The 16,540-nt window shown below is 42.9% G+C and overlaps 1 protein-coding gene across 1 annotated transcript in view; it reads left to right on the top strand.

Annotated features, from left to right (window-relative positions):
* Window positions 1-16,540, top strand: part of LOC111967583 (NLR family CARD domain-containing protein 3-like) — a 21,113-nt gene that overhangs the window by 1,690 nt on the left and 2,883 nt on the right. The window contains exons 2-7 of the mRNA XM_070441751.1: window positions 4,395-4,511; window positions 4,722-4,806; window positions 4,936-5,164; window positions 5,508-7,305; window positions 7,597-7,770; window positions 8,213-8,386. Of these exons, the coding sequence (XP_070297852.1) occupies window positions 4,395-4,511; window positions 4,722-4,806; window positions 4,936-5,164; window positions 5,508-7,305; window positions 7,597-7,770; window positions 8,213-8,386 (2,577 nt within the window). The remainder of the gene's footprint in view (window positions 1-4,394; window positions 4,512-4,721; window positions 4,807-4,935; window positions 5,165-5,507; window positions 7,306-7,596; window positions 7,771-8,212; window positions 8,387-16,540) is intronic.

Here is a 16,540-nt window from a genome sequence, read left to right as displayed (position 1 = left end):
TTAAACAAAAACAACAAAACGTGAAGCTATACAAAACAAATAAGTGCAGACACTGGCAACTTCACATAGACATAGACAATCACCCACAAATTACCTAATGACTATGGCTGCCTAAATATGGCTCCCAATCAGAGACAACGATAGACAGTGTCTCTAATTGAGAACCAATCAGGCAACCATAGACATACAATCCCTAGACAGAGGCGCCACTGGACGGAGGGGCAGCTCTGGACTGAGGGGCCAGATCCGGACTGAGGGCAGATCCGGACTGAGGGGCAGCTCGGACTGAGGGGCAGCTCCGGACTGAGGGGCAGCTCCGGACTGAGGGGCAGCTCCGGACTGAGGGGCAGCTCCGGACTGAGGGGCAGCTCCGGACTGAGGGGCAGCTCCGGACTTGAGGGGCAGCTCCGGACTGAGGGGCAGCTCGGACTGAGGGGACTGAATGGCAGCGCCGGACTGGAGGGCCGCTCATGACTGGAGGGCCGCTCATGACTGGAGGGCCGCTCATGACTGGAGGGGCCGCTCATGGACTGGAGGGCCGCTCATGACTGGAGGGCAGCTCATGACTGAGGTGCTAGGGCAGAGCTCATGACTGGAGGGCAGCTCATGACTGGAGGGCAGCTCATGACTGGAAGGCAACTCATGACTGGAAGGCAGCTCATGACTGGCGGGCAGCTCATGACTGGCGGGCAGCTCATGACTGCGGGCAGCTCTGGCAGCTCCTGACTGGATGGCGGCTCTGGCAGCTCCTGACTGGATGGCGGCTCTGGCAGCTCCTGGCTGACTGGCGGCTCTGGCAGCTCCTGGCTGACTGGCGGCTCTGGCAGCTCCTCTCCATGGCTGACTGACAAATATGGGCAGGTCCTGGCTGACAAGACGACTCTGGCCGATCCTGGCTGACTGCCGACTCTGGCCGTCCTGGCTGACTGCCGACTCTGGCCGGTCCTGGCTGACTGACGACTCTGGCCGGGGCTCCTGACTGACGGACGGCTCTAGCGGTTCCTGACTGACGTACGGCTCTAGTGGCTCAGGACAGACGGGCGGCTTTGAAGGCTCAGGACAGACGGGCGGCTCAGACGGCGCTGGGCAGACGGGCAGCGCAGGCGGCGCTGGGCAGACGGGCAGCGCAGACGGCGCTGGGCAGGCGGACAGCGCAGACGGTGCTGGGCAGACGGACAGCTCAGATGGCGCTTGGCAGACGGGCAGCGCAGGCGGCGCTGGGCAGACGGGTAGCGCAGACGGCGCTGGGCAGACGGCAGACTCTGGCCGGCTGAGGCGCACAGTAGGCCTGGTGCGTGGTGCCGGAACTGGTGGTACCGGGCTAAGGACACGCACCTCAAGGCTAGTGCGGGAAGCAGCAACAGGGCGCACAGGGCTCTAGAGACGCACAGGAGGCTTGGTGCGTGGTGCCGGAACTGGTGGTACCGGGCTGGAGACATGTACCACTGGGCGAGTGCGAGGGGCTGCCACAGGAGAGCTGGTGCGTTGAGCTGGCGCAGGACGTGCAGGGCTAGGGAGGTGCACAGGAGGCCTGGTGCGTGGTAGTGGCACAGTCTTCACCAGACGGCTAGCACGCACCTCAGGACGAGTATGGAGAGCTGACTCAGGTGACATCAAGTCCCCGACTCGCTCCGTCGGGCGGATGTCGTGCCTCAAGCACCAACACAGCACCTCCCTCATAACTCTCTCCTCCAATTTCCCCATTAGATCCTTCACAGTCTCTACTTCACTCGCCCTGCTCACCTCCAACTCCACCCCGACTGACTCCGGTTCCATCCTCGGTTCCTCACGGTAAGCACGGGGAGCTGGCTCAAGTCTCCTACTTGACCCAGCTACACTCCCCGTGTGCCCCTCCCCAAGAAATCTTTGGGGCTGCCTCTCGGGTTTCCAGCCGCTCTGCCGTGCTAGCTCCTCATACCGGCYCCTCTCTGCTTTCGCTGCCTCCAGCTCTGCCTTGGGGCGGCGATATTCCCCTGGTTGTGCCCAGGGTCCTCCGCTGTCTAATACCTCCTCCCAAGTCCAGGAGTCCTGTSTCCTCGGCCGCTGCTGTTGTTGCCCGTCATCACGCTGCTTGGTCCTAGGTTGGTGGGTGATTCTGTCACGATCGTCGTAACGTGAAAGAGAAGAGGACCAAGGCGCAGCGTGAAGTGAATACATAATCTATTTATTTAAGCGACGTACTGAAGAACACTTAAACAAAACTACAAAACAACAAACCGACGAACGTGAAGCTATACAAAACAAATAAGTGCAGACACTGGCAACTTACACATAGACATAGACAATCACCCACAAATTACCTAATGACTATGGCTGCCTAAATATGGCTCCCAATCAGAGACAACGATAGACAGCTGTCTCTAATTGAGAACCAATCTAGGCAACCATAGACATACAATCCCCTAGACCAGGCGCTGCCCCATAAACATACAAAAACCCCTAGACTATACAAAACACATAAATCCCCCATGTCACACCCTGACCTAACTAAAATAATAAAGAAAACAAAGATAACTAAGGCCAGGGCGTGACAACATTTGAGGAAAGGGATTTACATTTGTGGATTGGTGATTTACGTTTATGGATTGGTGATTTACATTTGTGGATTGGTGATTTACATTTGTGGATTGGTACTTATTTGTACAGATCACGATTCACGAATACAAAATGCATGCTGTGAGTTCACAATACATTTGGCATGATATTGATCCCATATCTTTCCTACAACGGCTGAAGATGTAACATATGATTCCCACGTATCACGCAGAGAGAACGGTCACTAAGAGCGTTGTTGGAGCATATTGTTATTTAGAGGATTGATAGAAAGGGAGCGCTGCTCTTGAATCAGTTTTCTAGATTCACATCTTTCCTTAACATTATAATTATTTCACCATACTGATGACGGATCAGCTCCTAGAGAGATATTATCACCTACGTCTGAAAATATTGAGGCGGCTTATTCTAATGCTTACCCAATAAAAATGTACTAAGTCACAGATTCGGCACATCATTGAAATATACTGAGGCAAATTACAGACCGTAGTCTACAAGTAGCAAAATTGAGCTCAATTGATTGACCATGAAATGTATTTCAATATGATTGAAATAGGTCTATAGCCTACTGTTTATATTTTAATGCAGTCATCTGGGCTTTCATTTGAAGCATGATTTTATACATCGCTTGTTTCTATACATTTCAAAGACACTTGCAACTTTGTATTTGTAGTCAACTTTGTACTGAAATTATCAGCAGTCACAGAGAGACGGAGTAACCATGTGATTCTATTTTTAACAGAGCTCTTCTGTGTATAAAATGATGCGGGAGGGCGAAAAAGCATCTACCAATGAACTTAGCTGTTCTACGCTTGGTCTAAGGCAGGCGTTAGATTTTGAGCGTTTTTGATGGTTTTGGGAAACCACTCAGAGATTTCACAATGCTCCTATGAAGGTTTTAATGATGAATTTAGCCTTAAGATGCCGTTGTTTCGCGCCCAGGCTCTGTCGCAGCCGGCCGCGACGGGGAGGTCCGTGGGGCGACGCACAATTGGCCTAGCGTCGTCCGGGTTAGGGAGGGTTTGGCCGGTAGGGATATCCTTGTCTCATCGCGCTCCACCGACTCCTGTGGCGGGCCGGGCGCAGTGCGCGCTAACCAGGTGCACGGTGTTTCCTCCGACACATTGGTGCGGCTGGTTTCCGGTTTGGAGGTGCGCTGTGTTAAGAAGCAGTTCGGCTTGGTTGGGTTGTGTTTCGGAGGACGCATGGCTTTCGACCTTCGTCTCTCCCGAGCCCGTACGGGAGTTGTAGCGATGAGACAAGATAGTAATTACTAGCGATTGGATACCACGAAAATTGGGGAGAAAGGGGGGTAAAATTAAATTTTAAATAAATAAATAAAAATAAGATGCGGTTGTGAAACCGGGCCATGGATAAAAACATCTGCTAGATTCAAAAGTCAATATTTTACATACAGATTACTGTATATAATTATTTGTTCATTTTTGTATATAAATATTGATGTCACAGATGTATTATTTGTACAGCTCTTTATAAAAAATGTAGTTATTTGTTACATTTGACTGTGTAAAACCAAGCAGTACTACTTACTTCTCTGAGATTGAGGAAGATGTATAGCATTTAACAAAAAAATAAATATATATATATATATTTGTCTCTCTTAAATGAAACCATGAATTTATATATTTTAAACAAATACATGTCTGTCATTGAACAACCCCATGCAATGATTAGATAGTGACAAAACACACCAATCTCTTTCAGAATTTCTTTGAAGAATAAAAGCTAATTTACCAACATTTGGAATGAAACTCTTCTTATGTTTCCCCATCTGAACTCAGAGTAGATGAGATTGAATGTTTGTCTCTGTTGTGTTGAAGTCCAATCAAGCAGGAGAGACCAGCCTCCCCTGTACCCAGCTGTGTGTCCATGAAGAGTGATGAGTCTATGGATCCTCCTATAATGTTTAGAGAGGGAGACGTTTCTACTGAACAAAGGTGAGCAGAACTCATGGGTCATGGTCAGTGAGTTAAGCAACACTGTCATTTCTCCTCTCCCATTACCCATTATTTTTGCTGTTTTCATAATCCATATGCTAATCCTTTTTTCCATTTCCATAGTCCTAAAACAATTAACTGTGTGTGTGTGTGTGTGTGTGTGTGTGCACTCCCTGGATGAGGAGATGTAATCTCATGTTTTGTCCACAGCAACCAACAGGAGAGATCAGAGTCAGAGATTCTCAGTGGTCAGTCTTCCCAGAGTCATCAAACAGACCTGGCCTCCATATTCAGTGTATGTGGTCCTGTTATGTACATTTGTTTTTGTTCACCTCAAGTGAAGTTGATCTGTCAATCATTCATTAATGTGTTAATGAGAAAGCATTTCTTGTCTTGCTTAACTTATTTACTTGATTTATTTCAGTTGCTTGAAGAGAATATTATGACATTTGTGAAGAACGAGCTAAAGATGTTCAAGAGGATTCTTAGTCCAGAACTCCCAGAAGGCTTTGAGAGTCAGAAGCAGGATAAGGAAGTGGTGGATGCTGAAGATGAGAAGCAGGAGAGCAGTGCCAGAGAGGGGGCTCTGAAGATCACACTGCACGTCCTGAGGAAAATGAACCAGAAGGAGCTTGCTGACACACTAGAGAAAAGTACAAACATTTAAAAGCTGTAGCTAAAGTACAGCTAAAGTGGCTGTGTAACTCAATGCCTTAACACAACACCTAGTGACCTCGTCAAGTAGCAGCAAGGATGTGTTGTGTTGATTAATTTAGACACAAAGAGGAGAGACAGAGGAGAGAGAGACAACATGAATAATACCATCACTAATACCAATAATGATATAAATCAGTCACACCAGTGTTATGAAAACATTTACACATTTATAAACACAGTAAAGAGAATAACATATTGTAATGTACAACTTTAGAACACAGTCCTAAAATACTGTAGGCATTAAAACAGATATATTAATATCCTTTGTGTTATTTCTAGATTCAGATGATCCTGCTGCGATTTGCCAACGTGAACTCAAATCTAATCTAAAGAAGAAGTTTCAATGTGTATTTGAGGGGATCGCTAAACAAGGAAACCCAACACTTCTCAATAAGATCTACACAGAGCTCTACATCACAGAGGGTGGAACAGGAGAGGTCAATAATGAACATGAGCTGAGACAGATTGAGACAACAACCAGGAAACAAGTAAGACCAGAGACTGCAATCAAATGTAACGACATCTTCAAACCCTTAACTGGACAAGACAAACTTATCAGAACTGTGCTGACAAAGGGAGTCGCTGGCATTGGAAAAACAGTCTCTGTGCAGAAGTTCATTCTGGACTGGGCTGAAGGAAAAGCAAATCAGGATGTCCAATTTGTATTTTCATTCCCTTTTCGGGAGCTGAATTTGATGAAAGGGGAAAAACACACTTTGATTGAACTTCTCAATCACTTCTCAATGGAAACCAAAGAATCAAGAATCTCCAACCTCGACAAGTACAAAGTTCTGTTCATCTTTGATGGTCTGGATGAATGCCGACTTCCCCTAGACTTCCAGACGAACAAGATCTGTTGTGACGTCACAAAGTCAACCTCAGTGGATGTTCTGCTGACAAATCTCATTAAAGGAAATCTGCTTCCCTCTGCTCTCCTCTGGATAACTACCCGACCTGCAGCAGCCAATAAGATCCCTTCAGGGTGTGTTGACCAGGTGACAGAGGTACGAGGGTTCAATGACCCACAGAAGGAGGAGTACTTCAGGAAGAGATTCAGTGATCAGGACCTGGCCAGCAGAATCATCTCACACATAAAGACATCAAGGAGCCTCCACATCATGTGCCACATTCCAGTCTTCTGTTGGATTTCTGCAATAGTCCTTGAACACATGCTGAAACATAAGAGAGAAGAGATTCCCAAGACTCTGACTGAGATGTACACACACCTTGTGGTGTTTCATACCAAATGGAAGAATGAAAAGTATATTGGGAAAGAAGAGACAGGTCCACACTGGACTAAAGAGAGCATTCTGTCACTGGGAAAATTGGCTTTTCAACAGCTTGTGAATGGCAATCTGATTTTCTATGAAGAAGACCTGAAAGAGGCTGGCATTGATGTCAATGAAGCCTCAGTGTACTCAGGATTGTGCACACAGCTCTTTAAAGAGGAATGTGGGCTGTACCAGGACAAGGTGTACTGCTTTGTTCATCTGAGCATTCAGGAGTTTCTGGCTGCTGTATATGTGTTCGTCTCATACATCAACAACGATGAGAATCTAATGGCCAAACCGCAATCAATGTTCAGCTACTTTTTTGCTCTGTTCAGATACGAGCCTGAAGTTCCTCTCTACAAGAGTGCTGTGGATAAAGCCTTACAAAGTGAGACHGGAAACCTGGACCTTTTCCTCCGCTTCCTTCTGGGCCTCTCACTGGAGTCCAATCAGAAGCACTTAGGAGGTCTACTGACAGAGACAAGAAGCAGCTCACAGAGCCATGAAGAGATAGTCAAGTACATCAAGGACAAGATCAGAGAGAATCCCTCTCCAGAGAGGTGCATCAATCTGTTCCACTGTCTGAATGAACTGAATGACCATTCTCTAGTGGAGGAGATCCAAAGCTACCTGAGATCAGGAAGTGTCTCAAAAGCCAAACTGTCACCTGCACAGTGGTCAGCTCTGGTCTTTGTGTTGCTGACTTCAGAAAAGGAGCTAGATGTGTTTGACCTGAAGAAATACTCCAGATCAGAGGAAGGTCTTCTGAGGCTGCTGCCAGTGATCAAAGCCTCCAGAGCTGCTCTGTGAGTACAAACATGACATTTAAGTACCAATCATCAGGAAGAAATATTCCGTTTAGAGAACTGATATTGAAAAACTATATTGAAAAACATATTGAATCAATTGATTGATGTTGATTGATCAATTGATTGATGTTCACATTAGTATAACAAAATGACCATACAATTCTAGGAGATGGAAGATGAATCTATATTTTGTTTGGTAGAATTAACCAAATGCATCTGTAATTATCCTTCTACACTACTGGTGTTAAATTAACAGTGTTTGTGAAATCATGATGATCTCTTTGTCAGGCTGTCAGGCTGTGGAGTCAAAGAGAAAGGCTGTGCTTCTCTGGTCTCAGCTCTGAGGTCAAACCCCTCACACCTCAGAGAGCTGGATCTGAGTAACAATGACCTGAAGGATTCAGGAGTGAAGCTGCTCTCTGATGGACTGGGGAATCCCCACTGTAAACTGGAGACTCTGAGGTCAGTATTCCTGTAGTTAGTCAACAAGTGAGAACTGTTTTTTATTTTTTATTTTTTTAATGTAACCTTTATTTACCCTGGCAAGTCAGTTAAGAACAAATTATTATTTACAATGACGGCCTAGACAGTGAAGCTTACAGTTTTGAATTTGTCGCTGTGCTGCAGAACTTTTGGATTTGAAGTGGAATGTTTCATATTAGGCAACAGTACAGAATATCACCTTTTATTTGAGGGTAATGGTGAGAGGTTAGCATGTTTTGTTGTAGCCTCTGTAACTTTCTCACTCATTATTATTCATTATTCATACATGATCTTTCTCAGTCATGGCACCATCAGGATTACTTTAGTAGTGTTTAGAAACATGTTATCTACTCACTTTGAAAGAAAATTACTCAACACAAAGAATAGCAGAGTGATTTTAAATAGATTGTACTCTTTGCAGGCTGTCACGCTGTCTAGTCACAGAGGAAGGCTGTGCTTCTCTGGTCTCAGCTCTGAAGTCAAACCCCTCACACCTCAGAGAGCTGGATCTGAGTAACAATGACCTGAAGGATTCAGGAGTGAAGCTGCTCTCTGATGGACTGGAGAATCTCGACTGTAAACTGGAGACTCTGAGGTCAGTATTCCTGTAGTTGGTCAACAAGTGATAACTTCACAAGATCCACTTGTGTTTACCAGGCACACATAGTCCACACCATATGTGTTTGGACTGTGAAGTTAACAGTTTTAAATTTGGTTGGGCTCTTCTGACTCCAGCATTTTGGATTTGAGATAGAATGTTTCATATTAAGTCGACAGTACAGAGTATCTATACCTTTTATTGAAGGTATTCAGAAATATCTGTTTTACTGTTTAGAAATGTGAAAGCCTTTAAGTATCTAGTTTCTCCCATTTTGTATCTGTTGAAATTCATATATTCCCTTAGTTTATATATATCATATGCTGCCCCTATGATGTGCTTGAATATACACAAATTATAGTGTGTTTGTTGTGTGTGTGTTGTGTGTGTGTGGTGTGTGATGTGGGTGGTTGGTGTGGGTGTGTGGCCAGCTCAAAAATCACTTCGACACGCGCGTGCGTGCATGGTGTGTGTGTGGTTGATAGTGATCGTATTCATCGTATAATGTCCTATGTATGTTGTCTGTGGTTTATGGTATGTTTACAGCATAGTTTTATACTGTAATGGAATATAATCTCAACTACACATCTGCGCAACGCCATACACTGCCGACTGACAGTGACACACTGGCATCTGACTACCATACTCACACACTGGTAAACACATAACACATCACACCTGGAATCACAACATCACACATCACCACAACAGCACACCGACCAGCAACATTGCTGGCTTTCTACACACACACGTACTATCTACCACCATCTGTGACAGTCATCAACCAATCTAAAAGATTAACACCCATGTTCCAAATATACATTACTGTCATATGATATAGCGTCCGTTTTGAGCGAATTATGGGTACCCTGTTAATATCTATAACCCTTTTTATACTCTTACTATTATGTCACCGCTTTTGAGTGTGTGTAAGTCTTTTGTGTCAGGAATATCCTTATGATTTCTTCAAATCTGGATGGCTGACTTATTTAATACCCACTAAATATAGTACCCTTTCATTAATTAAGGCGGCGTGTTGATAACCAGTATATATAATAATTTAAAAAAAAAAAACATAATCATAATAAGCTAAGAAAAGAGTTGATATTTTAAACATTCTGGTCCTACCCATCAGCTATTGATTGGAAATATTCTTTATCTGAGTTTTGCATAATTCTCTCTAATCCCCACTAAGAATGTCTGGAGAAATTTATAGAGAGTGCCCAAATAGATTTAAACATATGAGCTTCAGCTTTCAGTGTGCATCATAAGTGCGTAGGATATTTTTTTCTGATGCTCGGGTATACTCCTAATAACAACTTACATTACCAATCTGAATACTATGTTGTCTATAAAAACAGCCGTTAATGTGTTCTGCAACCCAAATATCCCATTGTAATTAATATCATTTTTTTGCTACAACAAGCATAACCCTTTTACACAATCATTATGCGTGCAAATATTATGTTGTGCACTCAATGAGTCACAACAGCACACACACACACACACACACACACACACACAACACACTACACACACACGACAACACACACACAAAGTCTATAACATATCATAAGGTATATTACCTGTATGCACGAGACTTGGATCCCGCCCTCACTCTCGCTCAACCACTTTCACCTGTGTGTTATGGCCTGGATAATTCCAGAGGACTATCCTGATCTGTAACACTATCTCATACAGATGATAAACCACGAAATAGCAGTTCCAGTGCCGCGCTCTCTGTTCTATATGATGATCTCTGCCTCATCTTCCTGTTTGTATTCACACTTCTCGTTGTCCGGTTTGCCATCGTGCCTTGTTGAGCGGTACCATGAGATACAGCAGGATGCACATGGTACGTGTGGAACGATACTGGTAGCTGCTCGTCCCAGCAATCCGCTTACACATCCTGAGCATGAGGAGAGATAGGGTGGATTAGTGGAGAACCAGGGAGCTCTGTTACACAATAACTGTAGACCTGTGAAAGAGATCAGAGCTGCAGAGGATGGGACATGGTCTCTACTGTATGCCGTAGTAGACATTGGGAAATAGCTTGTGCGTCGACTTAACTGAAGTGTGATAGTACAAGAAAACTGAGGAGTAGCTTTTCTCTGACTCGTGTAGAAGAGTACGGTGAAGTTCTCTGCTTCTCGTATGGGGCTGTCTAAACATGATAAAAGTAGTAGAGACAACCAGTGCGAGCCGATCTGCTGTCTCTACGCTAGCTCGATGCACAACAAATGTAAGGTCACGAACACACCAATGATGGGGTGCTTATTCGTGTGCTTCACCTGTTTGGTAGAAGAAAAAACCAGGTGTGAGAGCAATAGTCTTTTTCTGTAGTGTGTGAGCATCCGTGCTGGAGCTGCCTCCTCTTCTCGTAGAGCACTGTTAGGAATAATCTTGAAATGTAGCGGATAGAACAGGGGTAGTCCTGCCTTCGCATCTGTAGCTGTAACAATGAGATATAAAGTTGTAAGTGCGACGAAGATACCAGGGAGCGTGAGTCTTCATTCTGTTAGAAGCATTATATCTCAGTGTGTAGACATTCGTCTCATAGTTATGAGACAATACCAGGAAGAGCATTAACTCTCATAAGAATCTTAGGAGATTTCTACGGTGTATAGCTTCTCTCTGTGAGAAGAAGTAAGCGCAAGAGAGGCCTTTCTTGTATTGAGAAAGTATCCTGTGTAGTCTGCCTTCTCCCTAATTGTGTAGTAGCTCGTATACTTGTTTGACAGATGAATAAGGTACAAAGAACCTCAGTGTGGATAGCTTCTCTTCATTGTAAGGAGAACCAGGGAGCTGTCTCTACACCATTAGTATCCTTGCTGAGTACCAAGGCATAAGTGCTATTGGCGCTCCGGTTGCAAGAGTGGTAAACACTCCACGAAGAAGCAAAATGAAGTGCCTGATCAGTAGAGATAGTTTACATTCTGAGTAGGCTTAATAGTGCTTGCTTTTGCTATCATACTAGTAGTTTCTCAAGGCTAATCATGGCCTCGTGTAGGGAGTTACGTCATTCTGATTCAACACCAAGTTTGTGTGTGCTCCCGCGCGCGTGATTCTGATGAGGGAGGAGATTTGACTCGTGTGTAGCGCAGAAGTTAGCTAATGTACTTATTTGCTCATGACTCCATACATACCGTGTTATTACAAACATTCTAAAAATGAACTCCGTACCTGCATGATGTGCGCGCAGTAGCTGTTGAAGTGGACTGTCTGATGTAGATCACTCAACTGATGTCCCGTTTAGTATACCTCTTGGATAAGTGCGTTTTCCGTGCTACTCAAAGTACTACATTAGTTAATTACTCCTTACAGTGATATGTCATACTACATGCTTAATTTGTGAAAGCAATTTCCACAGCGGCCAACGTTTCACCATAAAGCCCAACCCAGCCTAGTGGTGATCTAACAGGGATTGCAACTCAATAAGGTCGGATTTCATAATCAGAATCATCCATCATCGTGTCCATCTTTTTAACCATTGTGGTCAGTTTCTACTTCAGGAATGTGAATACGTTAGACGTGGGGAAGTAGCAATCTCAGACACCAATGCACCCCTAACAAGAGCTACCACAACCTAAGCACAAGGAGTAACTCTAGATCGTACAATGCAAGACAACGTACGAATTAATAGGTCATACTGCACATCTAAACCGTATTCGAAAGCAGAATCTAAAACAACAAGTAAGGATAGTTCGATCATAGTCCACTCTAAAAGATCCTGTCTTGTGAGTTGAATCCCAATTAATAGTGAGAAATTAGTAGATGAAACACTAGTTAAATAACTTCCTATTATAGTGTTATTTGTTAATCGGACTCCCGATTTCTATCAGACACAGCGTGTGCCTCCTGCTTATATAGTCTCTGTTGGGTATGCTAGCATTTTCTGTTCAGTGCTACTACTTGTTGACTTTTCTTATGATCCTATCCTTCACAGTAATTTGAAAAAAAAATGCGATGGTGGTGTGCAGACTGTAAAGATATCAACAATCTGAGCTAGATATAGAGTGCCGCTGTTTAATTAAATTTCTCTTCTTTGTTTTTTTCCATTGATATAACTGTGATATCATTTACCCAGCCCGAACCTGTGGATATAGTTTGCCTCTTACATTCGAATTAATCAAAAGTATCTCAATGACACTTATGAATCAAAAAAGATGAACTTTCTGTGCTTAATTAACCTAGATATCCTAATTCTCCATATAATATTCCACTAAATCTAAGCGAGATAACGTCCGTGTTTAAGAACAACTTTCCTTGTAAGACATTAATAACTCGCGTCTAAGTAGAACTTTGAGAGCGAATAAGTAATACGTATTCCGGAGTCCGAATGAATCAAAGGGATGGTGCGCTTTCTGTAACTACTTGATCTTAAAATAGACCAAGCAAATTAATAGAGTTTATATAAATAATAATTTGAAGTATTTCTCAATGGGAGTTTGTCAATCCAAACTTTGGCATATTTAACCATCTGGACTATGTTTAAGTAAATTATCTTAGTTGAGTCTTCATAACCTTTCTATATATTGTTATGCCAGTAATTTGGATAAAAAACAAACCAAAAATAACTAATCTTCTGCCCCAAATAATTGCCATAACTGGAATCCGCCTTTTTAGCATGGGTGTGTATTTATGCTGTCTGAGTGTAAGTGTTGCCTTAGTTTTTCGTGGCTCGTTTTCCCGAGTTGAGCTGATGAATAGAGGTTGGCATGTTATTTGTGTGTGTGCAATGCATTTTATCTAAACCCTGCCTTGGTAAATCTAGGGAAGAATAAGTGCCTTTTTGGGAGAGATTTTGAAAAATGTATTATATTTGCTGCCAAATTACTAGTATCTCTCACTTGCCTTTTTTGTTGAGCACTAAAAAATGAAATTCCATTAGCTATCCTGCCCACACTTGTTAGATTGATTCGTTTTTCTTTTTGACTGAACTGGAATATTTTTGTAAAAAAAATATTTGGTTAAAAAAAAAAAATCTCACTCCAGGCCTGTTCCATTTCTCGCATGTAATTGGGACCACATATGCATATAATAGCTGTGTAGGGAAGGCAGTCCTATGTGGTTTGAATGAATGTCTTGTGGTAGTTCCTGGACTGTGTTACCACCTACCGTACCCCTGTATTGCAACGAGTATTTATTTCTGAAAGACATTCCTCAAACGTAAGTCAAATTATGGACATGTGCTAGGATATATAACCTCATTACGTTGTGTCTTATTCTCTCACACATGATTTTAGCATCTCAGGGTTACAAGAGGGTATGAAGTCCGCAATGTAGCGACGAAAAGAATTGTGCTCAATTTAAATACAACCCGTTGCTGAATTGAGCGCAATAGGAGAAGAGCATTCCTTTTGACAGCGTTTCTTTGTTTCTGATTTGTCAACACCAGACTGCTGCTAATTGAAAAAAATCATTAAAAACCGCATATTCTCGAGTAGATCTGCTTGTAGATACAACATCTGGAGATAGCATTAAGGAGGTCGCAACCTACAAATCTCTCAGAATATTGCTCTCAGTTGCGCAAAGTATAATACCAGTAGAAAAGTCTATAAACAGTGATGTTGCAAAATGAGGTAGGATATAGGGAGGTGAAGGGCAATAAAAATAGCCATGGTGGCGAAACTATAATTACAATATAGCAATTAAACACTGGAATGGGTAGATGTGCAGAAGATGAATGGGCAAGTAGAGATACTGCGGGTGCAAAGGAGCAAGATAAATAAAATACAGTATGGGGATGAGTGTAGGTTCGATAGATGCGCTGTTTACAGATGGCTATTGTACAGGTGCAGTGATCTGTGGAGCTGCTTTGACAGCTGGTGCTTAAAGCTAGTGAGGGAGTATTGAGTCTCCAGCTTCAGTGATTTTTGCAGTTCGTTCCAGTCATTGGCAGCAGAGAACTGGAAGGAAAGGCGGCAAAGGAAGAATTGGCTTTTGGGGTGACCAGTGCATATGGTGTGAGCTGTATACTCAATACAATCTTAAATCTGATACCTCACTGTTTGTCTTATTGACTGATACCGCTTTTTAACACAGTCTGGCCGTCTACTCCAAATATTTTGTTATTTATATTTTTCTTCTCTTCAAGCAATTACTTTGTATAATTTGTGCATTTTTAAATAATGATACTCATTCTATTATGAATAGATATTGGCAGGTTTTCAGGAGGCACTGATATATCTAATTATAAAAATATAGCATTGTTTGTTTAATATTATTTATACTCTTTGCCAGGCTGTCAGGCTGTCTAGTCACAGAGGAAGGCTGTGCTCGTCTGTCAGCTCTGATAGCAAACCCCTCCACACCTAATAAACTTGACGGCTATCAATACCCAGGAGACTCAGGAGTCAGACTTGCTCTCTGCTGGACTGGAGGATCCACACTGCAGACTGGTAAACTCAAGTAGAGAGTGTTTATGTCAAATGTTCATATCAGACATGCTGTTGAGTTATTTCAGGCTAGTTAAGACAAACATTCTTACCACGGGGCACATATGATAGTTTTCGGCTGTTAGAGATATCGTTTTGTCGATGTTATTCTCAAAAACATGAGAAGTTGCTATAACTCGCATGACCCACTCTAGAGATAGAGTTCATAACAGTGTATCATGCTGACTGTGGTAATGATAGGATGTGATGCTAGTGTGTGTGTTCCTATTATATTATAGATAGTCGTGATCACACAACGCAAGGCGAACACAACTTGGTCAAAGCAACATGTGTCTTACTTAAACTCCTTGGTGTCCCTGTTCTGCTTCTGTAGAGGACCTACAGTTATTTATTATATGACCTATGGTTGATAAGTTGTGTGTGTGTTGATCATGCTGTGTCTTTTGTGATAGCTCGTGTTGGACTTAAGCAATTGGTAGTGTATTAGTTAGACGCTGTGTGTGTGCTGGTGTGTCGAGTTCTGTGCGCTCACCGCGCTTGTCATGATCAACCACTTCCATCATTACTAGAAGTGTCTCGATTGAGTCTTGTCATGACCCTGTGAGCCCCTCTCCGTCGCACCGGCATCTGCATTGGTATGTGAATTTCGGTGGAGTGTAGAGGCGTGTTCCGTTGTAAGCGACTTCGACACACTCAATGTAAACCTGGCTGATTACGAAAGAGAATGCTGTGTCAGTTTTGTGACTGCTGTGAAGGATATTGTAAGATGCTTTATGATGATGTAGTTTTTGTGTGTTTTGTTATTAAGTATATAGAGGACTTAGATACTATCAGTTGGAATTCTTGAGTAGTGAGGATATAGAAACGGTGAATTGTTTGTCGGTATATTATGTTGCTCAACAATTAAAAACAGAATAATTAGTCATTACCTGCATAGTCCTAACAATAAATCGAAACACAACGAGTTCCTATACAAGTGTCTGTTGTCACTGCTCTACTTGACTTACATACTGGGCGTCTGCTCACATGCTCTGCACCTGAATACTAGTTTTACCCTTACCTAATCTGTGGATAAGAATGCCACCTAGTGGAAGATGCCTAGCGTTTCTAAGTGTAACGACTTTAGCACAAAGAACACAGGGTATAAAGCTCACTTCGAAACACTCATAAGAATGCCTAGATTGAGTTGTCTCTCTGAAATACTTGAATATATATCGCAGCAATTCAGACACGGAGCTCCAACTTCAGCGTTTCACACAAACGTGTAGCTCTCGTACTTTCTAGATCATGTTGAAATGTGATCCGTATACTCATACTCTCCCGTCAGTGCTCGTGAATTTACCAGTTAGAAATAGTGATGTGCTTCACTGTGTGTCGTTCAGGATGTATAACTGTGTGTAGTGTGTTATATAGATGCCGAACTAGAGTGGTAACGTATGATAAGAATGTACATGGAGGTAAGTTCGTGTTATTTATATCGTATTGAGATACAGGATAACAGTATTGACGTCACTTCTAAACAGTTCGTCCAAGTTACCTTAACATTCTATCCTTATTGCATACTCTGACTGATATCGGTCTACACTTAAAAATCATTTCAATCAGTTTGCAAACCATGTACGTAGATGTAACATGCTATATTGGTGATGATGCCCTAGATCTTAAATACTTGTGTTAACTGCCGCTATTATCCCACATACTAAGAGTGCCTGTTAATGAATGCTCCTCATCCACCTGAGTCTATCAGGCAGTT

This window comes from Salvelinus sp. IW2-2015, unplaced genomic scaffold (assembly GCF_002910315.2).
Source record: "Salvelinus sp. IW2-2015 unplaced genomic scaffold, ASM291031v2 Un_scaffold4703, whole genome shotgun sequence".
NCBI classification, from domain to species: Eukaryota; Metazoa; Chordata; class Actinopteri; order Salmoniformes; family Salmonidae; genus Salvelinus; species Salvelinus sp. IW2-2015.
Note: the sequence above shows the minus strand (reverse complement) of the source record. Positions and strands in the feature narration are given on the sequence as shown.